The 26,407-nt window shown below is 38.8% G+C and overlaps 1 protein-coding gene and 1 long non-coding RNA gene across 2 annotated transcripts; one reads left to right on the top strand and one right to left on the bottom strand.

Annotated features, from left to right (window-relative positions):
• The first annotated feature begins 4,977 nt into the window (after positions 1–4,977).
• Positions 4,978–21,554, top strand: LOC139984763 (alpha-tocopherol transfer protein-like). Its single transcript, XM_071998805.1, has 5 exons — positions 4,978–5,362; positions 12,230–12,812; positions 17,022–17,215; positions 18,849–18,959; positions 19,216–21,554. The coding sequence occupies exons 2-5, from the start codon at positions 12,446–12,448 to the stop codon at positions 19,528–19,530; spliced, it is 987 nt and encodes a 328-aa protein (XP_071854906.1). The 5' UTR covers positions 4,978–5,362; positions 12,230–12,445; the 3' UTR covers positions 19,531–21,554.
• On the bottom strand, positions 6,016–10,075 carry LOC139984896 (uncharacterized). Its single transcript, XR_011799225.1, has 4 exons — positions 9,738–10,075; positions 8,352–8,517; positions 8,027–8,163; positions 6,016–7,388 (listed from the first exon to the last, which is right to left on the bottom strand). It is a non-coding gene; the product is annotated as an uncharacterized lncRNA (long non-coding RNA).
• Positions 21,555–26,407: the final 4,853 nt, after the last annotated feature.

The following is a 26,407-nucleotide window of genomic DNA, read 5'->3' on the forward strand; positions in this document are numbered from 1 at the left end:
TGGGGGGGCTGAAGACTGATGGCCGGCCTGGGGGAGGGGTCTAAGGGGAGGGGGTGTCATTTCCAGGTGGCCTCAGATGCAATTTGGTGCAATATAGCACACTTCAACACCCACTCCATTTTGTAAACTTAATTTTGTATTTTCACCTGGCCTTAGATGCGATTTGGTGCTCCAAATGAGATTTTTTTTCTCATTTGGAAATGAAAAAGGGGTTTTCTGACTTGCGGAGCGGGGGGGGCGGAATGATACTTCCGCCCCTCCACATTTTTCACTGGGGGGGGGGGCTGGCGCCCCCCCAGCCCCCCCGGTTCCTACGCCCTTGGTTTAGAGGAATTGGAGCAAGCATCGGTTATCAGTGAATACTATATATAGTAGGCTATATACTATATAATAGTAATACTATAGGCCTATATAGTATATAATATCCGATATCAAAGTTCTGGGAACTTGATACAAATGGACGGGCTCGGTCTTCCTATGTTCGATCCCATTGGAAAGGGGGGGGGGCAGGACAGGACAGGACAGGATCCAAGGTTTGGTTTGGCCAAACTGTATTGCATAATTATTCAAATAGCCTAAAATTTCTCAAAGGAAGGTTAAAGATCTTGTATCTGTAATTTAACAATATACCACAATAATTTCTACATCCGAATTATTCTCTCAGTTTTCAGAAAATATTGTTTCATGATTACCACAACAAACAGTACGCTGTTATTGACGTAGGCCTATGCAGAATAACGCAAGTCTTCAGCATCTCAGTGATCTTCGAGAGTAATATGTATGTGACTGTCACGGTCCATGTTTCCCGCCAGACGGGCTAAGTAGTACCATATTGAGTTAGTGGGAGTCGTCTCAAGTTTCCCGCAAGACGGGAACATATTTCCCGCAGGAGGGGCTAAGTAGTAATGAGAAAATATGATCTGCTACAACGATTTCGATGACCCCTCTATGCATATTGTTTTGTAAACACGCCTTGGAAACACGCTTTGGATACAAGGTAGTAGCGTCTCCAGTTTGAATTAGTACCACCTTCCGTTTAGGGTAGTAGCGCCACTAACTTACAGTAGCATCGCCGCCTGTAGTAGTAGTAGCATCGCCTATTTAGAGTAGTAGCGCCTCCTGTTTAGAGTAGTAGCACCTCCTGTTTAGAGTAGTAGCACCTCCTGCTTAGAGGAGTAGCACCCCCTGTTTAGGATAGTAGCACCCCTGTTTAGGGTAGTAGCGCCAGCATGTGGTCCTGTTGGCGTTCCATACGTTTCAGCAGTGATCCTTACAAACTCAGCAGGCAAATTGGGTCGAACTAAGGGCTGTGTATTTTATTTTAAAAGAGCGCCCCTAATTTTATATCTGATGGCGGTCGTCAGGAATGTCATAGAGCAGAACATTATGATCACTGTGTATACCAGATTCGTTGAAGTTTAAATGGCAATTTTTGGTTGTAGCCACCTGCTTCGCTCTGGTCAAGCCTTGCTACAGTGACATACCTTCGTGGTCCGGTACCAAAATGGAAGGTGCCATAAATGGCCATCGTATTAGCTATTAAATGATGGTTAACTTATTAGCTGGTGAAATACTTAATTTGACAATTTTGAACATATTCATTTGACAATTCAGTATGAAAAAAGTAACCAAAGTAATGCGTGGGTTCTCGATAGGTGAGCCGCGGGGTCAAGCCCGGTCAGCGAAAATGTTCAATCCGGCCTGCTCCCCCACCCCCCCCCCCCAAAAAAAAAACGACAGACACATATGATATAATCTTCCAAGTGCAAGTCCATTATTTTCTGTTTTCTTTTAATGGCTTTTTGGCAGCCATTTTTGACTTTACAGTCTTCTTTGGCTTTGATACAGCCTTTTATTTTTCATGTTGCGGCCCTTTATTTGACCAATGTATCTCTATGGTCCTTGAATTATTATAACTTTATATATAGTTATAAAGGATGTGCATCGCCGTAAAGCTACTTTGCAACGTTATGGCTCTTAAAGGCATTGAAGACTCACCCCAAACCGCGTGCGGCCATCTGAAAAAGTAAACTTTCTGTTGCTTGCAAGTGACGTTTTGTTCGTGTCGCTACAAAATGCAGTCAGTAATGAAACGTGATACCTTGTTATCTTTAGCAGGACCTGAGATGTCCATCGCTGTATCGTTTATACACTGTGCTGTGGGTATTGACCGCAGCTGTATGTACTGACTGTACACTAGTGTCTAATTACCGACGGTAGCAAGTTGTGTGTGTATTTTCTGGGATCGATGGTGATGTCTGTTCTGTTTATACTGTAGAGACCAAGTGGAAAAACTCAAAGAACAAAACAGACATCTGCACACTCTGGGTTTCTGTGCTACTCTCCTGTATTTTCTATAACTTTATTACAAGAACCTGATGACCAGTCTGACACAGGCTGGTCATCAGTGTTTCAACCAATCAAAATGATAATACAAAAACAGTAACCAATCAAACCATATGAGTCCTTTAAATGCAGGAAGGTCCACCCTAGAAATAACTATAAAGAAAACAATACCTAAGGCATTCATACAGGACTGTAAGGTATTTACCTACAGGTAAGTAACAATGACCCTCTACTAGAATATATATGCAAGGTATGTGTTTACAGGTAAGTACTATACATATCACTAATAATTACTATGATTGGAATGTACTGGCATGCAACACATGTGAAAGAGTTCAATGGTGGAAATAGAGAGAACTAGACTATGATCTCTACAATACACCTCATTCGAAACTAGGTCAAATTACCGGCATTAGACGTTTCTTTTTGTGAGTCTTCACACCCTTTAAGGCAAAGCCTCCGAATCTTCATAAGTTACACGATGAAAACAAAAGGTATAGGCTCTTAGGTCTAAAAGTTCCAAGCTGGCCATGGGCGGAATGTTTGTCAGACGGAATTGAACGGTCAAGAGAATAACAAACAATTAGTAATTCGTTCAAATTCATCTCTTTGACAGATGCTTTCGTCTTGCGATACGAAGTGATAGAGATTCCGTCCACTAGAGTGTAACTATATATGTATATACTGCAGGGACAAACATAAAGAGCTAATACAAACACTGTTTTGTTTGCGTAAAACATTACATATTAACTTTGTTGCTAGTCACCTCAGTTCAAACTCGGGACGGGATCGTCGTCTTATTGTCAATTAAAGCGATATGCTAGACAATATAACAACGTATACTGTACTTATAAAGCAATATTAGTAATCGAAAATTATATTAGTCTTCAATGCCTTTAAGAACAGAAATACATTCCAAGAAAATTCTGTTTTATTGGAATGTATTACAAAGCCCCTGTGCGGGTCTAGATGGTAGGGGGTGCCTCTGTAAGGTGCAACATTTTGTTACCCTAATACTATACTAAAATAAAGGAAACTTTGACGTACGGGGGAGGCAGTTCTGTTTTATTGTGGCCGACTCGGACTTGGGCGGGGGGATTGAGAGGAGTCATTATGGGGTAGCCCCCTCCCCCCATACTCTCTTCCTTGGCGCCGACACTGTATAGATCCAGGAATTCGAAACCATTGAGAAAGTCAGTAATTTCACTGCACGCTTTGCTCTATAGGAGTAAATACTAGGTCTCGCTTTGTGACGTATTTTGCATATAGTGTCATGATTCCATTCCGACATGAATTCTAATTTCTTGGTCAGTTCTATGCTCAAAGCTGTATCAAATGAAACAGAAAATTGAAAAACATAAGAAAAAGTAATGGAACAATAAATGCATTAGAAAGAAAGCATAACGTAGAAATAGTGATTTCCTGAGAACGTAGTGCTGTAACGACGTATAAGTAATTCCTACGCAGAAAAGCTGATTAAGAAAAACGAGGCGTAGAAGAATGACGTAAGTTAATAGTCCAAACGAAATATCATTTAATCTCTAGAGCTACTCCATGCAGTCTCCGTGTGATCTATCTAGAACTACTTCAGTCTTCGTATGCTCTACATAGAGCTACGCCAGTCTTTGTATGATCTATCATTTAATCTCTAGAGCTACTCCATGCAGTCTCCGTGTGATCTATCTAGAACTACTCCAGTCTTCGTATGCTCTACATAGAGCTACGCCAGTCTTTGTATGATCTATCATTTAATCTCTAGAGCTACTCCAGTCTCCGTGTGATCTATCTAGAACTACTCCAGTCTTCGTATGCTCTACATAGAGCTACGCCAGTCTTTGTATGATCTATCATTTAATCTCTAGAGCTACTCCAGTCTTTGTATGATCTATGAACCTAGAACTATATGCCAGTCTTTGTATGATCTATGAACATAGAGCTAAGCCAGTCTTCGTATGATCTATGAATCTAGAGCTATACGCCAGTCTTCGTGTGATCTACCTAGAGCAGTCTTCGTATGATCTATGGACCTAGAACTACGAGAGTCTTCGTATGATCTACTTAGAGCTAAGCCAGTCTTCGTGTGATCTATCTAGAGCTACGCCAGTCTTCGTATGATCTATAAACATTGAGCTACACCCGTTTCGTATGATCTATGAATCAAACATTGGCTTATTTTAATTGTTGTTCAATGTTTAAGCCTGAAACCAGGGGCCGGACTGGGTTAAAAAAAAAAACACCCAATACAGTGATCCAAGCGACGGCATTGATGTCTTCAAACAAGCGGCATATTTTACCCTTCGGACGGAAAATATATCATCTTCAGCGACAAGGAGAGTTACCTTTGGCAACTCAACCTGACGGATGCTTCGGCGGCGTTGATATAGGGTGCAACCCTCCCGAGCCGCAATGCTGGTAAACTAACCCGGGGCCTATGCCTGGAACACATCATACCTTAACGGTTATTACGATGTTACTTCGTAGTTTCTATATAATGCTTTAATTCTAACATGATGAAACTTATTAGAGCAAATATTTCGTGATTGGTGTTACAAACGTTTCGTCATCACGTACGTGGAATTAGAACTTTGATCGCGTCTGAGTTGCAAATAGGCTTACAGTCATTGTTCTAGCCAATAGCTGTTGTGTATTAAGCGGCTACACTTGGATATTGTTATGTATATAGGCCTGTATAGAAAACCGCATACGAGTCGTTCCCTACTATATACTGTGGGTTCCATAAACCAGTCTTCCGTCCATGACACATTTCACAAACAAACGCCTATACTGTATATATAAATATATATGTATATACGGGAGAATACGTTACGCTGAACATAATCATCGTCAATTTACCCAACTACAAAAATGGAATGAGGAAAGATATTAACCTGAGAAAGAAAGAAAAACAAAGAGCAGGGGGGAAAACACAAAATTCCAGAGGAATACTCAGTTATACTATAGGCCTATCTCGTTCGAGAAGGTTCGAAGTTTTACATCCGAAGTCTGAAATATTCAGGTGAGTTTTACGATTATTTTCCTTTGATAATTGAGATGGACAGTGACGATTGATGGCACCAGTCCACTCGTGTATTCGATCTGGTGGTAGGGGAGGGGGGTAAAACCGGCCTCTATTGTCAGTTCCATTACTCTATCATCAGATATGTAGTATACTGAGTGTTGTGCGCAGATGCAGGGGGATGCGGGGGGAATAATACCCACACCCCCCTTTTCAACGTGACGTAAAAATTCAAGATTACTTATAAGAACAGCCATGCGATTATCCCTAACACCCCAAGAGCAGGCCTACATATACTAGACGACTCCAGGAACACCCACCTTCCCCTACCTTATACACTCTTAAAACATCCGGATCAAATTTGATTCATTCCGGATCAAATTTGATCCGGTTTCCGGATCCCAGGGGCACCGACCCCGTCCGGATGAAAATGATCCGGATTTCCGGATCAAAGAACATTGACCCCATTCCGGATCAAATTTGATCCGGCTTCCGGATCCCAGGGGCACCGATCCCGCCCGGATCAAAATGATCCGGATTTCCGGATCAAAAAATAATGACCCCATTCCGGATAAATTTGATCCTGTTTCCGTTTCAAGGGTTCTTACGTTCTGGATATGTTATGAATAAGAAACAACATGCAAATCTGAAAATAACTTGGCCATGTCTTTATTCTTTTTAACAACTTCGTTAACAAACAACGTCAATTATTTCTACTTATAGAAAGAGGTTGATTTGGGTTACAATACTGATGAACAAAAGCGGAAATGGAAAAGTGGATGGAATGCGAGAGTTTTATCAAGGCAGCAAAAGTGTATACTATTTTTAGTTATATCCCTGCTATATATGTGACTCGTGACTTGTTGTGGCAATTTATGTGTAACTTTTTGCTTTCAAAATCTTTATTTTCTAACTAGAAGCATGTCTTATGCTTTAAAATCTCCACTAAAGATATCCTACAATAGGTTCAAATGTTAGAATGTGCTTAAAAGAGATCATCTCCTGCTAACTTTAACCTTTGAAATCTACATATTGCAGGAAAATGAAAAATTCTGAAAAATGCTACTCCACCAGCCTCTCAACGAATGGTCTTACATTATTTACCAAATAATGATACTTTGATATATGTTGGTTTGTTACGAATAACTTACTACTATAGAATGACACAACTTTGATATTGTACAACTTAACAATAGGTAAGACTTTAAATTGCATGCACAAAACTTTGTTACACACAGCAGAAATGATAGAGATGTGATTTGTCATGGGAATAAGAAAATGTTTGTAAAAATAATTTCCTTACTATGTTTACCTCTGCAAAATTGTATTAAATATTAATTGCATCGAATGTTCTATGTATTAAAATAAATGAAAATACTTCGAAAACTTAAGTATTTTACTGAACCACCAACATGTTTGGAAATGGACAAGTGCTTGCATAATCACGTATGAATGCTTGATGATGTTTCTCTTGTTACTTTGAGTGGCATAAGCAGATTTGAGTTGGGGGAGATGGTGGGTGCAGGTTAAGTACCAATGCATCACTCACTCTTTATACTAGAAATAACACAATCCCTCTATTCACCTCTTTAAAATCTGAACAGCTCACACACAACAATGAGGAATTTGTGCAATTAAATTATGCAACCGGCTCACCCGAACTATTCCAGTGCAATTTGACCTGTCAATATTGAACATTAGTGGACAAACTGAACTCAAACTATGATAAATTTGTTATCTAAGATAATGTGATATCCATTAATACCATGACGGGTAAAAGAAAGGTGATGATTACTCAGTCTTCTGGTTCAAAAAGTTCTCAAAAAGTCCCAGGTAGTATCATTCTATTTCAAGTATCAAGCATTTTAAAACATATGTCAACTGTCTGCAGAAGTCATTGGCAAGGTAGCCCCCTTTTTTCAACTCTACTAAACACCTGCTCTGGTTGCTCTCTTGGTCCTCATGCCAAAACGAAAGGCTGTGGCTGTTGAACTTTATCAAGGACAGATGGTACGTTTGTGCCAATCTATTGAAAAGATATATGAGAAATTACACATTTTTGTTTTCAAATTGCAACATTCTGACATACAAGGATACAACCATACATTGCCACAATTTTGAAATTTTGCAACCAGCTCCTCATCATCATCACCATCATCACCGACACCACCATCATCATCATCACCAAATACCACCATCATCATCACCACCACCACCATCTTCACTATCATCATCACCACCACCATCACCAACACCATGCATCATTATCATTGTGATTCTCAATCATTTCATAACCGTTAGGTCATTCTCTCTGAGAAACATATATGATTTTAAGAATGTGAGGCAACCTTCGTTAACTTAAAGTACTAAAAATAGTAGAGTCATAAAAGAAAGAGAAAAGCAGATTTGCATGATTTTGAAGCTCAGTAAGATTGCAATCAACCTAACAGGTACCCAAGGAAAGGCTAGGAAAGGACCAGCAAAACACTCATACCATACTCTTATGGCCCAATTAACGTTGATATATAATGTGTAGCCTACGACATGGCATTATTCACTCTTCTTAAGTCTTACAGCAACAGTAAGCTTGTGGCACTTTAGTTCGGGTTCCTGTTCGCCAAGTGACTGAGCTAGAATAGCACATGTATTGAGTAAAACTCTTACCATGTCATCTGTTGTGTATTTTCTGAGAGAATATCTCCCACAGAACTCTTCTTATTGTCTCTGATATTAAAGGCTCTGTGATACTCCAGTTTCCAGACACGTTACCACCGCTGAAATAACACACTCCTCTGCATCATCTGTGAAGAACAATCATTGATATCGTTTTAAGCAACAAAAGTAACTAGATGCAAAAACTACATGAATGAATGAATGAAAGAATGGATGGATGGATGGATGGATGGATGGATATATGGATGGATGGATGGATGGATGGATGGATGGATGGATAAATAAATAAATAAATAAATAAATCAATTTAATTTACCTGATGTCAATTCCAAATCTGTTGTGTCAACCAGCTTTGAAGGTTTATGAGGGTCGCAAACAGACTTCTTTGTCTTATTTTGGTCCTTTCTCCTCACATATTGCAGTCGGTTTTCCAGGTTGCCTGTTGCTTCACGGCGACCTGTGCCAGCACAAAACTAGACTTCCTGAAATTTAGCAAAGACAACATATGATAGCAAAATGTTACTTCTCTAAAAATTTATTGTAGTAATACCTCCATGAAAGTTCATTTCTGCATTTTTTTTATATCTGCAGACCTCATGCAATTAAGGGCCTATTCTTATCACAAGCCATACTGTACAGCACCCACTTTTGCACACAGTATATGAACACAATTTGAAAAGACCTGTATTTGGCCAATTTTTCCTTACCATATTTTGCATTTTAAAACATATTGCCATAAATGAAGTTTACAGAACGTTTCAATACGGATCTCAGATCTTTATGATCTATTTCCATGAACAGTATAAGAATTCAGAGAAGTTTCTGCATACCATTTAGTGTGTTATTTTGCCCCTCTTTTTGCCATTACTAGGCAAAACCATAAGCAACTTTATGCTAAGGTGCATCGGTATAACTAGCATTAACATAAAGCGGCATACCTGCTCGGTATAACCGGGTATACCTGAAATATTCGCGGAACCGCTACTTCAAGCGTCAACTGTACTATTACACAATACCATGAACCTATGGACAGCCTACAAATTTATTTGCGATTTAATGATGACTTTACCATCTGTTTTTTTCTTTTGCCGAAACTTATTTAAATATTGATTATAAAAAAAAGTACGAAAAATCGGTGTTGTTTTCATTTCAACGCAAAAGTACAGTTCAGTACACTCCACTACTGGGCCCAGTCCAACCACAACACTACAGTAGCATATAGGCCTATGCCTTATTTGTAAATGATCACCTTATATAGAACATACTGTACAGGGAAAGACTGATTCCCACTGTAGGCAAGTCTTACATTACCTAAATCTAAATTACCAGGAACCCTTATTAGGCCTTGCCTGCCTTACTTATGTCATTCAATTTATTTGGTTATCGAAAAATGACAATCCACGTTGTGGTGAAGTAGCAACTGAACATTAGAACCCACCATACAGTAATACTGTTTGCCCTGTAGCACCATAGAGGCTTCACAATAGTACTGCATACTGTTGTGTGTAGGCATGTACAGTACTGTAGTATACTGTACAGTACAGTCAATCAAAAACCACCACACGCTACACACTATAGTGCACACTGTATAACGCTAGGCCAGAGTAAACCCGTCACGGAGTGAGCATAGCTTCTTCAAATCACTAACTTTATTGCGTATGATTAACACAACAAACGAAATGGAAAGTGCCTAATAACTCACCTTTGAAATTCTTGACGTACTTCTCCAATCCCCATTGAAGTAATTTTGCTTCTACGAGATCCATAAGAGCATTTCGTGAGTGCAAAGTTTGGAAAAGATGGCTACGATAGCGTACGTTCGAGAGCTGCAAGCACAATCAAAGCTTATGTCACATGATGTACATCAGCCAATAGCATCAAGCGCTACGTTCTGATCAGGAACGGTACAAAGGAATGATACCATGCCTAATGAAATTGAATCGGGAATGGTTGAATTTTATCCGGGAATGGATTAAACTTATCCTGAAAAGGATGAAACTATTTTTATCAGGAATCCGGGTCACAAAAGTGACCCGGAAAAATTAAGAGTGTAAAATCATTGATTCGACTTATATACTTATAAAAACACCCAAGAGAGTCGACTTTAACGACTCCATGGACACCCTCTGCCCCCCATGCCACCCCCCCCCCATGCCTTCCTTTGTAAAATCCTTGATTCGAGTCATGCTCTTACATAAAGGTTCATCCCCCTACCTAGAGATAATTTAGAACCCCCCCCACCCTCTACCATTGAAATCCTGTGCATGCAAATGATTGTGTCTCGTGATCGTGTTTATTTAGCTGATTCATTGTGCTTTACAGAACCATATGTCAACCTGACCCCGTACTTCCACTTTTTCCCGTGAAATGTTCTCCTATGCCAGTGTGAAACTAATAAAAAAAATCAATTGATCACTGCAATTTTTTGGTAATGTTTAACATTTTCCTTCCCAAATCGTAAATAACACGCCACAAAAGTGATACGGGAGGGGGTTAACCCAAATCCCCTGACTGATTTGGTATGGGCATTAACCTGTATGGAAGTGCTCCCATGTTGGCGGTTCTGGGGGTCCTGGGGATCCCCCTCCCCCAGAAGAATAATCAAACTTCAGACGTCATATATTACACTCTGACTTTCTGAGACGTATCTAGACCACACAATTAGGTCTACATAGTAAAGTCTAAAAGCAACAACATGCTAATAAATATTTTTGAATATTAAAAAACATACGGCTGACGATGAATACTGGGGAGGTGCACGCCACTGCTAAGATTATTTCTATAATGGGCAGAAAAGTTGTTGATTGACTATGTTAACAATTTTTGAGTTTATTACACAATGTTAAACTCATGAAATTGAATCGTTTTATTATTTTTTATAAAGTAAATGTCAAAAATTGGTCCATGCTTAATAGCGAGGAATTTGTTAATTTGTTGCCCTTTTATGACAAATATAATAGTTTGCCAAAGAATCAATTTGTTTTGGGAATTCCTTAAACATTTACAGAAAGAAGTTGACATTTTGACGTCACTCCATATCAATATTTGGCTTCCATGACTTTTTCTTTGTTATACCTACTTATCCTTCTACTTGTTATCAATTCTAATTTGGGTCCTCTGGTGTTTTCCCTTTCTTACCCGTGTTTGTTATGGCGTAAACATGTATACCGCATTACACAGGAAATGTGAATCACCAATAGTTCATATAAAGCGATATGTCCAATCATAACTGTATAGATTCGTGTTAACCCGGTTCAGTCTAATTGAACTTACACGAAAGAATATTTTAAAGTAACATGTACACTGGTATATAGACTTACTTAAAGCATCTAAGTTCAATTGTATCGCGAGGCAAATCCTAATTGTTGGGCAGAGAGAAGAGAGATGGAAGAGAGGGGGCACATGAGGGAAGGGAAAGGAGAGGAGAGAGAGATAGAAGTGAGGGAGGGGAAGGGGGGAGGGTAGAGGAGAGAGCAATGGAAGAGAGAGAGGGAGCGGAGGTGAGAGAAGAGAAGGGGATTACATCCAATTGTGTAACAATTTAAGAGAATGAGAATGTTTATGTGTTTGCCTATTGGTTACCGTGGGTGTATATCTGTTCTTAAACTTGTCAGAATCCGCGCCATGAGACGGTTCCAAGGGGCAAACCGAGGCTTCCTATGCCTTCACTCATTTCCGTGGCTGAAGAAGATCTATCTTAAGCAACAAGATTTTTCAAAATTTAAAGAATTCTTTATGATAAGACGTAAACAAAATATCTTAAAATTGTCGCAAAATTGAAGTATATAAGTTACGAAATCCTTCCACAGAACATTATATTTATCGCCCACCCCACCCTCCACCCCTCTCCCCCCCCCCCCCGATCCTTCCCGCTGCAAATAGAACAAGACAATAATACCGCATATACCGATAAAAGTTAAGGTATATGTAAAACGCTAACGTTGCGTTGCGCGTAATATATCCCTTTAAGCATATCCGTGTACAGTGCATGCGCGTGTTAAGTCTGCTATTCCGTGACGTAACAAGAACGGAACACAAAGGTTAGTTATGATGAACGATGACGAATAATAGACTATATAACGGTGCTTGTAAACAGGGCAACTACATATAGGTTTAGTTTACATGAGCGACTAGCTCGAATTGAAATTTACTCCTAATTCTTCTTTTTCTTCTTTTTATTATTGCTGTTTTTAGCTCAGGTTCTCGAAGAAGAATCTGAAACTTATTATTCCGTACAGCGTGATAAATCAAGAGATTTATTGCAGTTTTCTTCAACTTTGTGAAAAGACAAAAAAAACTACCAGAGTATAGAACAACGAATACTGAACGTCGAACTATCGGATGCAATACATCGGGTAACCGATTCTACCTTAGCGTAAGTAGGCACTTGAAGGTAAAATAATCACAGAAATGGCGTCTATTCCTTACAAATGCACTTTAAGTCCCGAAATGCAAAAACGGGCCGAAAAGGAACTGGGAGAAAACCACTTAATGAGGAAGTTAGCCTTTAATACATTATACAAATATATGGAAGAGAAACCACGTATCAAATTCTGCAGGGACGAAAATTTTCTCATCCGATTTTTACGCGCCAAGAAATTTGAAGTGGATCGTGCCTTCAAAGCCTTAAAGAAATACTATGAACTTCATCTGAAAGTACCAGAGTTTTTTAACGACTACAATCCCAGAGGTATCAAGCACGTCTTAGATGACGGTTACCCGTATGTACTAACCGACACCGACATGGAAGGCCGAAAGGTAGTCGCCATGCGGGCAGGTATGTTAAAAAGTTAATCAAAATATTCGTTTCATAGGCTACATTTTCTTTTGTTATATATTTTTTTGTATTTTGTAAATTATTTTATTCTTCTATCAAATACTTTTGTATGTGTGTGTTTGTAATTGTGTATGTTGAACGTGTATCGAGTTTTAGTAAGCAGTATGGAAGGGGGATTTTTGTTAGGGGTGCGATGAGGTGGTGGGAAGTCTCAAAGGGGAGTATTATTGTATCTGTAATGTGATATTTGCACTATTCTTACTATTATGTCTTGGACGTTTTAGCCATCAATAGGGGGAGGGACAAGGAGGGGGGCAAGGAGGGGGGAGGATCTTGAATGGGTAAGAGGTAGGGCAGGGTAGGGTAGGGTAAGGAAATGAGGTGATTTAGTAACTGATGTCGAATAATGTTGCATGAAACCTTTATTGAGTAGTGTGTTCTACTCGGGATTTTATTTTAGCAGAGAACGGATGGGGAAGGGGACGTGGAGGGTGATGGGAGGATTGCCAGTTCTTCGTGTTAGTATATGGAAGGGTAAGATTTGCAGGTGGGGGGGGGGGGTTGGAAGGGAGAGTTGTGTCGTGGTTACAAGATTCGACGTCAGCTTTTAATTGTATGAAACTAGTTTTTGATTAGTGTGTAGATATTTTAGCAGGCAAGGAAGTGAAGACAGGGAAGACACGGTTATAGTCGGTCACTGCACACCCCACCCCCTACTCTGCATCCCCCACTCTGCACCCCAACTCCTGCATGAATGACAAAGACATCTTTGAATTGAGATACATAGTGAACATATAGGTACAGCTTACTGACATGCAAAAGTACATGGATATAATTTGACAAATAAATATGAAAAAGGGAGCCTAAACAGCTTAAGCTAAGCCCTCGTTCAAGGAGATGTTTCTCCTATTTGAATCATTCGAAAGTTGAATGGAACCGTGCACTCCTCTCTGTCTTGATCATATACGTTCCTGTGTAGGCCTATATCATACCGTATATACCTACAGCATGGTTTTCACTATGTGTCATGTGACTATTGAACTGATTACTATATGGTAACCCTTCTGGTATGTGTCAGCATTTATGAAGCAATAGTTTTGGTGTCAATTTTCCCGCAATTTTTACTAATCATTGCACAAAATTGTCAATAAATTTGAACAATGTTACATAAATGGCGACAACAGCGACTAGAGGTTAAAGGTGCCCCCAAATATGCTAAGTATCAAGTAATGGTCACTCTTGGTTCTTCTTCTTGCATTTTCATTGCAACCCCTCCGATTAACCCCCATTGCAACCCCTCCAAGAATCCCCCCCCCCCCCATCGAGTCATTGAAAATTTGTAACTTATAAACTTGCTAGATGTTTGGCAATAATGAGGAGATTTTGTGCCACCAGGAAAGGGTTTTTTTTTCTTCAAATCTTTTGACATATTCTAACATGCTCAAGTGTAGGCAAATAGACCGATGACCCTTAATGAATAAATATGTTCGACTCCAAAGATCGGAAAGTTTTCAAACAGTTTGCTTTCCGCTTTGCTTCTCTTCTTTATTATTATGCAAATTCATTCTACAAATTATACATATATTTACATACAAATTAACCCTTCTCCCGATCCTAATCAAACAATATAAAAAAAAAAATAGCAACTATGTTTGTAGCTCTCAAATGTTCTGGCAGTTAATCTCAACAAGCTGTTTTAAATGTTCTTTTAGTCTATGAAATCAATAATTATGGTAAACAACCTATAATTGCATTCCGTCACTTTGTAGACAAGCATGATTTTGTACAAAACTTACCACACTGCATCAATAATACCGGTATTTAGCACAAAACGGAAATCCTGAATCCAATAGCACAACAGCGGCTGTGTGTCTATATAGTTTTCAAGTATAGCCTATAATATTAACAATTTATCAAAACGATTTGTTTTAACCAGTTCTTCCGTCCTCAATTGTTTTGAAACCGCGTGTATGTTATTGTGCATGGCAACCCTGGTGTATTCCATGCCGTCATCGTGGGCAAGCAAAATTTTGTTAAAAAGCTTCAATAATTGTTAAAGAATCACTTTCATTACGGAAATTCTTAAACCAAAATAGGATCATATTAATTTTTCATGTTTCGCATTGTCATTGTCATAACCAGGGGTTGAGGGTTATATTCCTGTGAAGTCACGAAAACCCTCGCCAAGGGGCAGATATAGGGTCACCTGTTTTTGTTGTTTTTTTTTCCCCCGCCTATGCAGCCGTTATATAGGTGGTTCGATTTTACGATCACAATAAGGTCACAATTTTTCGATACCCTTTTCAAGACCTATAAATTTAATTAAACAATGAGGTTAATTAGATTAATTGACTGTATAAAGAAAAGATGCAAGTCTTATCTGCCAGGTTATTTCTACCGTCCGAGAAATCCTGGATTCCACATTTGAAGTAAAACAACAATTTTGATGGAAAACGCCAGAATGATTGGTTTGATTAATTAGAAATCTTCAAATTTTTTGTTTTAATGTTATGGGGTGAAATTCTACCGGATGATATTTTGTTTTCGTTATTTTGTAACAGTTAAGTTCGGCTTTGGTATGGAGTTGCAGCGCTATTTCACAGTTATACTTTACCCGATTAAATGTTTTTATTCATGTAAATTGGTTGTACCCATAAATCTCTTCCGACGTGTTCCTACATGTCTCATTGCTGTGGTAATCTTCTTAACCGTTCCCACACACAAACCGTGACAAAAAGTAAATATATATTTCTTCAACGAATCATTTGAACAAATGTCCTTTAACCCCAATTCTTAAAAGTTCTTTTACCTTTTGCAAAGTCTTAATCCTATAGAGGCAGAGACTATACCTTGTCACCGTCTTATTTTGTGTTTCTTTTGACTTATAGGCTATTGTTAAACTCTGCATATTTTAACGCAAGCTGTGGTGTACGATAACGTAATGGCCTATATATATATATATAAAACTAAAGACATGCATATAGTGAGTGCACGCGCACACTGTGTAGATACATACACGATTGGACTTTGGACATTGCACCATATAGAGAAGGACCAAATCGGTTTCTTATATTAGCCTACATTGTCATTTCAAATAATAAAATGAGTTACGTATTTCAATTTAGATATCTAAATGATAGTTTTAACAACCTCTGAATGTGATTAATGGTATCTGAAAAGATAAAGACAAAATATTTTTCTTGCTCAAAATCACCTATTTTTATATTTCTTTCCTTTGTCTTTTTTTAAATTTTATTTTGTGTATACTGCTATGGCTGTTGAATGTACACAGTTATTGCATAAGATAATTTCAAAGAAAATTTCCCACAGTGTTTGTTCCGCTTCATTCCTCCGGTTAGGATTATTAAGATCATTATTATTGAAAAAATGTTAGAGGCCACAGCCAGGCGGCTACTTATAGCAGTGTTTCAATGTGGAGGAAGTGACGGGCGGGGGGGGGGGGTGGCGGGGGGGGGGGTGCTGGTGGAGATAGAAAGGGGCACACGAAAGTCACCCAAATAACCAGACCATTACTATAGCAGGACGTATTCATTTTTATTTTATTTTTAAAAAAACTTACTGTTTTTGATATTGTCATTTCCAGGGACGCCGGATTTACCGGCTGACTGTGTGGTCATGACGATATTACGTCACATGTGCATGACGTCACGTGTGTAGCACGTCACGCGTGTACACGTCACATATGTATTACGTCACGTGTGTATCACCCTTGGAAAGTACACCTATTGTGTACTATGTATATTTGAGCTAAAAAGCACAGATACAACTCATATGATCTATATATAGGCTTGGTAAGAATATAAGGACCAGAAATATTTATTACTATTTAATGAATGAGTGGAAGCCATTTTATTCGATATAACAGGAAACGTCGAAAGGGTTGCTAAACGTTGATCAGAATAATATAACACCCAATATTAATATCCACATTTCTGCTCGCTAATATCCGTTTGAAATTTTTATTGATTCTATGAGGTTATGCAGTAGGATGTCATTTCCTCATAGAAACGCATTTTCTTTCGGAAATGCCAGTATAAATTAAGGCTAACTGTGTTTACTAAAGGTGAACACAGAGGATTCCGATTAACATTCCAAAGCTCTACAATAGACTATCACTATGACGTCATAATATATATATATATATAAATTTATGAATATTCATTATAATTTGCATATACTCCACTGCAGGTCACTGGGATCCATCAAAGTATCCTATGCTCGATATATGTAAAGCCCTGTTCATGGTGATTGATCAGCTCGTTGAAGATGAAGAGACACAGATTACCGGCGTAGTCCTCATCTTTGATCTAGGTGGGGTGAGCATGTACCAAGCCAGTCAACTCACTCCCTCATCTGCAAGGAAAGTTACTTCTATATTCCAGGTAGGTTACCTCACAATGTCGCAAAGCTGGTGCATGTAGAAGCCTAGAGAGGGGGGGGGGGGCGGGGCAGGGAGGTTACCTATTAATATCGCAAAGCTGGTGCAAATAGAAGTCGAGAGAGAAAGGGGGAGGGGGGGGGGGGTGGCAGGAAGGTTGCCTAATAATGTCGCACAGCTGGTGCATGTAGCCTAGAGAGAGGGGGCCGGGGCAGGTTTGTTACCTATTAATATCGCAAAGCTGGTGCATGTAGAAGCCAGGAGAGAGAGAGAGGGGGGTGGGGGTGGCATGAAGGTTGCCTAATTATGTCGCACTGATGGTGCATATAAAGCCTAAAGAGGCGGGCGGGCGGGAAGGAAGATTACCCAACAGGGCTCTTCTCCTTGCGATCGCTATACCCCAGTAAATTCGAGCGTACCGCCCTCCTCTAAAAATCAGAAATACCTTACTTAACACTTCTAATATAATATGAAAATCAAAGATTTAGCTTGTTCGTAGTAGCATAATTATTCCTATAAATTAGTGTTATGTACCTTTAAAATCCTATAACAAAAAGACTAACTTTCAGAGGTGAGTAATTTGAGGTGACTCTGTCACAACAAATCTTCCCATTTATTGTATTCATGTTTGTTTACCATGGGAGGGTGTGACTGATTGGATCGATTTGAAATTAGTGCACCAGTCATCAACACTAAATATTTGTTGACATATACACAATTACACATGCCAGGTGTATTCGGAAATGATGAGTCATACTTCACACTTCTCGGAGTACAAAGAAAAATCATGATGAATGCTGCACGACGTGTTACAATTTATGGGCGAGTAAAAATATGAAGCGCTGGATTTGTTCGAAACATTCAAGCACACATTATCATTATAGATATGCAGAGAGGTATGAGGTAAGATGATGGGGTCAAGGGGTACATCTTTGGGGCCCCGGGGGTCAATTATTGGACCGGGGAAATAGAGGACGCCCCTGCATGCATGTAGAAAGGGTGCCGTCGCTATATGAGGAGTGTTAAGATATTGCAATACTAGGGAACAGCTTCTCCCCCACCAACGCTCCCTCCCCCCATCTCTCTCTCGCTGCTCTGTAAGCCTAACTGATTATCTTTGCTTTATATGCTGTCCTAGTTGTTATATATTTTAACTTTGTTCACCGTTTTCTTTATCTGCTTTATTTGGGGGAGGGGAGGGGGAGAGGGAGGGGGAGGGGCGAGATTTCAGCAGATAGCTCGACTGTGGTAGTTAAAATCGATGCTGCTGTTTACCGTATACTTATTATGTTAAAGTGGCATTTTTAGCTTAATTACTGGCAGGAAACAATATAAAGATTTAGCACATTCAAATACTTCACTCGCAATGTTGACGTTTTATTTCATATATTGACTTTTTTATTATTTTATGTTTCCCTCGCCGCCCCCTCCCTTCCCCAGCTCTGCAAAATGGCTAATTTGTTTCCATTCAAGGGTAACTGCAATGGCTATACCGTGTGTAACGCGAACACCAAGTAGACCGATGTCGCAAAACTGGTCCCTACAGTCACACGGTCAGAATGATTAACATATACTACGTACATGCCTATGTATGCCTACATATATCTTACGCAATTTCTTTCCTTTTCTTTTAATAGAACTGTATACCTGTTCGAATCAGTGGCATCCATTTTGTTAATGAACCAGTACTGTTTGACGGTGCTTTCACAATTATGAAGCCTTTCATGAATGACAAAATGCGACAACGGGTAAGTAGTATACAATTTATTACACAGAGCTGTGGGAATTGTTGGGTCAATGGGGGTAATTTCAAAAATATGTAAAAATATATAAAATATATAAATATATATATTGGCGGTCGGGCATTCTTTATTTTCCGATATTTACTTATGCACCGCTAATTTCGGTTGCAAATTCGGTATTTACCGATACTAGACTAAGAGCAGTCATTGGATCCGCAAAAGTGTAACATAGCCTATTTAATTTTCCTCTCTAAAATCACAGGTTAAAATGCACGGTAGTAACTATTCAGCCCTCCACAAATACGTATCACCAAAGATCCTCCCGCGGGAGTGGGGCGGCACCATGGGCGACTATGACAATACGCCGTGGAAAGAAGAATTTCTAAAGATCGATTTAGCTTGGACGCCATCTTTGGAAGGAACCATCATCAAGAAGAAAAAATTCATGAAATTCAAGAAACACAGAAAGTCCTCGTCGCTTGGATCTGCAAACGACTTTAAGAAAGGAGGCCTATCAGAACAGGTAGAAAGTTCGGAAGATTCTTTTGAATCTGCGGAGGAAGATCCCGCGCAGTGAGTCAGAAGGCAGATGATTCTGGGGCTTTCACCAACACAGGCAGTTGTGTTTATTCTTGTGTATAGACCTACAACGAATTTGCATACGATCATGTTGTAATATACTATTTACACGACAATCAGGCACTGACGTCCTGTCGTCTGCGCGTCCTGTCGTCTGCGCATCCTGTCGTCTGCGCATCCTGTCGTCTGCGCATCCTGTCGTCTGCGCGTTAACTACATAAACATGAAGAACTAACAGACAATCAATGTAGAGTTTCCACTCACGTGATCCGTCGCCAACGTCGTCTCCGTTGTCGAGATTCAATAATATGTAAAGTATATGCAGCAGAGTGAATGATGTCATCAGGGTTAGAGAGCTGAAAATGTCTTTGTTTTTCTTCATAATAAATATTGTAGTCATTTATCCACAGAGGAAGCTAATTATTTTTCTACAAAAGAGCTGCGTTTTGATGAAATTCTAGCTAGAGAGATCGTAGGCAACTAAACAAACGTTCGAATTGTATTATGTTTCAATGAAACAGATTACAACAGCCTAAGTATAACTATTGAAAAACATATGTTTGATGACTACATAACTGTGCAGGGTGCACTACCTGCAGTACTGTAGCAATAGGTATCTTTGCCAGCCAGCCTAAATAGTTTCCTCCGAGAAATTCCTTATACCACTTGAGAGAGGAGTGGTGTGCCTCATTATATTGTTGCGTATATGTGATCATGAATCATCGAAATTAAACTATTTATAGTATGATGACGTTAGTAACGTGAGGTAAACATAGGAGTGACGCATCGGGAGAGAGGGAGGGGTTGCTGGGCGAGAAGAGGGACTGGGAAACAGAATAGGGGCACGGTATGCGTTTTCACATTAAGCCTATATCAATCTCCACTATTTGCAATATTTTCTTGTGGTCATCAAGTTAATATTGCAAAATGGGATCCTTGGCCCTCCTCGATTTCACTGCTGGCGGAATGGTTTCAAGACTTAAATTGTATGAATGTAACCCAGCCTTAAAATGTTTTTTCATTATATTCCGTTTCCTTTCGAAGGGTTTCGTGAAACCTCAACTTGACTAAAACCGTCATCATCATATTATGACAGTCACGATATAAGGGGGAACTGATGGGGTTGAGAGGGGTACTGTTTTTGGTTTTTCACAAAGCTGATAAGGGAGGGAGAGGCTGGGTGGGAGGGGCTAGGTGGGCATGTGCGCCCTTTGTGCCCGGCTCCGTTGCCCTCGCTCTTTCACATTGAAAGAGAAAAGCTTAGGTAGAGTTATTAATAACTGGTAGCTGCTATTCTAAATATCAGCTTCCTGTTACTAGGCAAAGACCTTGCTACAAAGGAATTTTTATTATGACAAGGCAAAACTCAGCAACTTGCCTTTGATGTTACTATAAAGGTTGGAAAGAGGTTTTTCGTTTAAAAATTGAGAGATTGTGATAAGTTAAATATGCTTTTCCAAAAGTACAGTACCTGTGAAACCTTTACATATGATAACCTCTATATAAATATTAATATATTTTATATTGCTGCTACTTGTGACGTTAGAAAATGCGTTATACTGAACTGAATGCAAAGAACACAATACCAAAGAGAAGAAGCAAATATATAAACAAAGAAACAAAACGAAGAATAATATACTCTTCGTCAAGTATGATACAAAAAGAACCGGAAGTGACGTGATGTTCGTTTGATGAAAGTGACAAATATATCATATTTTCGTTTCAAAGATACGATGCCAAATTTTGGGCAGGCGCACATGGAAGGAGAAAAAGGAGGAGGTACGGAGGGGAAATATCGATATATATATCTTCTTCTTTTTACGAAGACAAAATATCTCTTTCAGGAATTGATATTCTCGGATTACAAATGCGCAATCGCACAACCATTTGCGCACTCGCAATAGTTCCGTTACTGTTTGAGAGGAAATAAACAGAAGAATGAGAACTATCATGATGTCATCAATCTATAAAAAATGACGGAGTTTTGACCAAATAAATTCTAAATATTTTATGCAAAATATCTATGATTTTCCACTTATTTTTGTTCTCATTCTGTTCCTTTCGATCGTTTTTTGCAACAAAGAACTCACGTTCACACTACTGTACCATGTGTACAAAACAATTCACATGTCACAGGAAAAAATGTTGTAACCTCCTCAAATTATTGATGCCCCGACCCACTCCCCCACTCCCCCACTCCCCCACTCCCCCACTCCCCCACTCCCCCACCCATGCCTGAGTCGAGCTCATGAACTGCACACCAACTCTATAATTGCGCACCGATCACAAAGAGTCTCTTATTATCAAGTGATCTAAAAGAGGTCATTTGAAATACAGCTTGAAGTTGTGCGTTATTTTTCCACGCCGTCTAGTTCCACTTGAAACGTTTTCCCAGCCAACTGCACCAGTTCGGTCCAGTTAAAATACTTCATTGCAATGACGTATGCGTTTATTATATAAAAAAAACGTCTCTATACTTTGCACGGGGGAAATGCAAATCAGAATTCGCTGGATAAAGTAGAAGTGAACATTATGCTGTTTCTATATATATATATATATATATATATATATATATATATATATATATATATATATATATATATATATATATATATATATATATATATATATCTTATATTATATTATTTATTATATTATATATATATTATATATATATATATTTATATATATATATATCTTATATTATATTATATATATATTATATATATATATTCACATATATATATATTCACATATATATATATTCACATATATATATATATATATATATATATATATATATATATATATATATATATATATATATATGTATATATATATATATATGTACATTAGTTCCATATGAAAGAGTAACCATGCAGCTGCGCCACGATTAACGCCTTTCTTAAATCACCACCTCTCGGAAACGACTTTATAAGAGCAAGACGATAAGTTTAATTAAGAAACGATCGATCACGTGGCTCTCCTTTGTCTTTAATTTAGGCTTATTTATAGTGTCTAAGAGTTCTCGAACGACAATTTAAGAGGGTCATAACTGTCACTGGTGAGGAATGAAGACAGATTGGGTGCTATGTCTATAATTATAAGCGTACTTTACTTGACTCGTGTACTTTACGTGATGTTCATTCATGCACATTAAATTGTATTAATGACACAGGTGAGTCTCATGGATGGTAATAGCATATGACGTCATCTTTAGGTGACGTGTGACCAAACGAATATGAACACTGATCGCCCTAACGGATAGCCATTTTAACATCAAAATCTTAATCCGGAATTTCAGATATATGAATCTGTCGGTGGGTTATTTCAGATATGTGAAATTAATTCGAGGTATCTACAATTCCAGATTCGATGTTAAACGGCTTTCCAAACGCCCGCTGGTAATTCCGTATATTAGTCTCTGTTGAATTATAGAGCATAGAGTTAGCAATTTGGAAGCGTTTATAAATGTTGACGTGTGAAATTTGCTATAAAATTGTAGCTAACGTATATCACTAGTTCACTTTCACCAAAATACTCAACAATACTGCTCAAAGTGAAGCTCCGCCCCCACCTTCCACCGCCCCTAAAAGAAGGAAATCGTCTGAACGATAGAACGTTACCATAGCACCGGTTGAACGTTTTACGTTTTCAGGGTCCTAGTCAATTGTCCGTTTAGCAGTGGACTTCGACAGTGATGACCAATGTAAATAAGGTATTTGTTTGAACTAAATCCTCGTGCGAGTGATAACAAATAAAAAAAATAGAAAAAAAACCAGAAGGGTCCAATTAATCAAAGGTCGAAATGTTAATCAGTTGACCAGAGAGAATAGATATTGAGTCTAATCAGCACTTTGTCAAGAGATAAAATTGTACATGTCCATGGATTAGTGTTAGTTGTTATGGCTAAAAGCGAGCGTCCCCAATTTGGTCATAGGCGTATAGGAATATTGTCAAGTGTCGACTCACTTTTCAGATATACAATTACTAGAACATTTTAGATAAATTGGTCGAAGTTGTTTAGATAATAGAAAAGTCTCGGTTACCTCAGAGCATCTACAAAACTAACATTGTACTGGGAAAGATACCTGCCCCCCCCCCCCCGCCGTCGGTTTCCTGATTCCCGGCAAATTGTTCACACTTTAGAGTAAATAGTAGAAATTTAACTCTTGCTCGGATACTGGACTCCATTTCAAATTTATAGCGGCATTTTCTTATTCTTGTGTGTGACCATTATAGACACAACATTAATGACGGTATGTTGTATATGTATTGTTTGTACTTACTAATCCATTTTGAAGTTTTGAGAAATGACTTTCAGCATATGAGACTAATTAATTAAAGCGGATGGATTGCTTAGTCTAACACACAGATCATTAGGTAAGTTCTTCGGATGCAATACAGAACTCAACAGTGAGACAGTGGACTTGAATGGTCTCAAATAACTACAGGTTTGTAGTGTTTTATAAGCTTGTCAAAGACTACTTTTGGTATTGAATGTAATCCATGGTTTGATGTCCGTTTGACTATTACAAGCACTAAACATTTTCTTGGAAAATGACATTTAAAAAGTAGTGTTCTTACGGTCTCCCAGCACTATGCTAAAAGAAACTGTCGTTAGTGTAAGCGATGGTGGTGAGTGGTGACATCACGTATACAGAGAGCGTGGTGTGTACACAACGGTTGCCATGGAAGCACATGTCTAAGAAACAAAATACCAAGGCCTTTTTACTGGCTCGACGTTTCGAAATAGTCGGGAAGTTAATTCAAAACTGGGTTATCTTACAGTTGCGCAATCGATGTCCTTGCTATATCACACGGCTTATCAGTGTCCTGACTAAACTTGGTATTCTTTAGAAGCAAAATTTCGTTACAAAACTGTAGAGCATTTGTGTAGTACGAATAAGACGGTTATGTATGAGAGCAACTGACCTTAAAGGGTGTGAAGACTCGCGCAAAAAGAAACGTCTAATGCCGGTAATTTGACCTAGTTTCGAATGAGGTGTAACAGAAGTGTTAGACACTACCATCGATTCCAGAAAATACACACACAGCCTGCTAACGTCGGTAATTAGACACTAGTGTACAGTCAGTACATACAGTTGCGGTCAATACCCACAGCACAGTGTACTAACGATACAGCGATGGACATCTCAGGTCCAGCTAAAGATAACAAGGTATCACGTTTCATTACTGTCTGCATTTTGTAGCGACACGAACAAAACGGCACTTGCAAGCAACAGAAAGTTAACTTTTTCAGATGGCCTCACAGGGTTGGAGCGAGTCTTCAATGCCTTTAATCATTTGAGGTACTGATGGAAGAGGATGGTGCCTGGAGGGGTTGGGTCAACGGGTAATTGTTATAGGCAACGGTGTGTACAACGGGCCGGTCCTAAATGTAACACAATTTACAGGTTTTCTATGAAAAGTATGTTATTTATCGAATTGAATCGAAGTCAGTCATACCTACATATTAATGACGTCACTGTATGCACTGTACCGCATACTTAAACCCTATTTCCGACGTACTTATTAAAAATATCTGAATCAGTTGCAATCCTGATTTTTCATGATCCTCCACTTCCACATTATAATCAAACTATACATGGCGCAATCACAGTACACGCGCAGCAGAGCTGCACACGCAGGCTGTCACTCACTGTTCAATTATAAAGAGCGCCCTCCATTTATATCTATTTCTGACAGCAAGGCCCTCAAACCCGCTATAATTGCGTATGTACCAATCTGTCTCCAGGTTGTATGGAAGATTTAATATAACTGCGTATGTACTACTCGTCTCCAGGTAGCACTGAAGTATCATTCCTCGCCGCTTGTCAGATTTTGCAGATTTTACAAGGTTCACACTCGGCAATTGATCTCCAGGCTAGCGCGGGATAGATCCTCTTGGTAGTGTATCATAATTACAGGGGCTGGAGGGGCATACCAATAATATACCCTCACCCCCACCCCACCCCCCAACTCAGACCAGTTAGTTATATGTATCTATGACCTTCTTAAGTCCTCACCCCTGCTAAACAGACTCATGACCATAACACACAGCAAGCGATACAATAAAAGACCACATAACAGTTATATTTAATCTCTAGTCTTTACCAGTGAATTTCACCATAACTGCACTCAAAAATTATACTAGACAGTCTAACAATGGGCACTTGAAATCAGTTTTCAACTCAAGCACTTCAACTGCCACTTTCAAGCCACCTGCACAATAGCAAACATTGTTATACTTCAATGTTTAGCAAACATTGTTATACTTCAATGTTTAGCAAACATTGTTATACTTCAATGTTTAACATAACATGCCCCCCTCTGTGTCGGAGAATAATCGGGAAATAGCCTGAACTGATCGGTCATGAAACTATAGCATTTATAAAAAATCAAGCAACTTTTAGCAGAACATTTGTTTTTGTAAGCGTTACTAAAAACCTTTCAAGTAAATATCCACGATCATAAACTCTTAGCAAATAGCTTCATTTAGCCTCGATGTTATGAACCGTAACCAGGACAACCCTTCAGGATCTTGCGGTATACCTTTTTTTTTTAATGATAATCCCTTATGACCATCAAATACAATATATAGTTTTTACGATGTCAATATTAAACAAATTTTTGGCATCCTGTATCAACACGATTCTCTGTCGTGTCTTTAAACAACCCATCAATTAGCGGACAATATATAAGAATGAAAAACAACTTTGGACAGAAACCAATATCTTCTCTTGGATGGTATAATCAGAGTACTATATGTAACACCTAGAGCTTTCTTCTCTACTTTGAAAACGAAGAAAGAGGAATATATTTTAAAATGATCATAACACGGTATATAGATGAACCAGTTTTGAAATTGTTGC

This window comes from Apostichopus japonicus, chromosome 17 (genome assembly GCF_037975245.1).
Source record: "Apostichopus japonicus isolate 1M-3 chromosome 17, ASM3797524v1, whole genome shotgun sequence".
Classification (NCBI taxonomy): Eukaryota; Metazoa; Echinodermata; class Holothuroidea; order Aspidochirotida; family Stichopodidae; genus Apostichopus; species Apostichopus japonicus.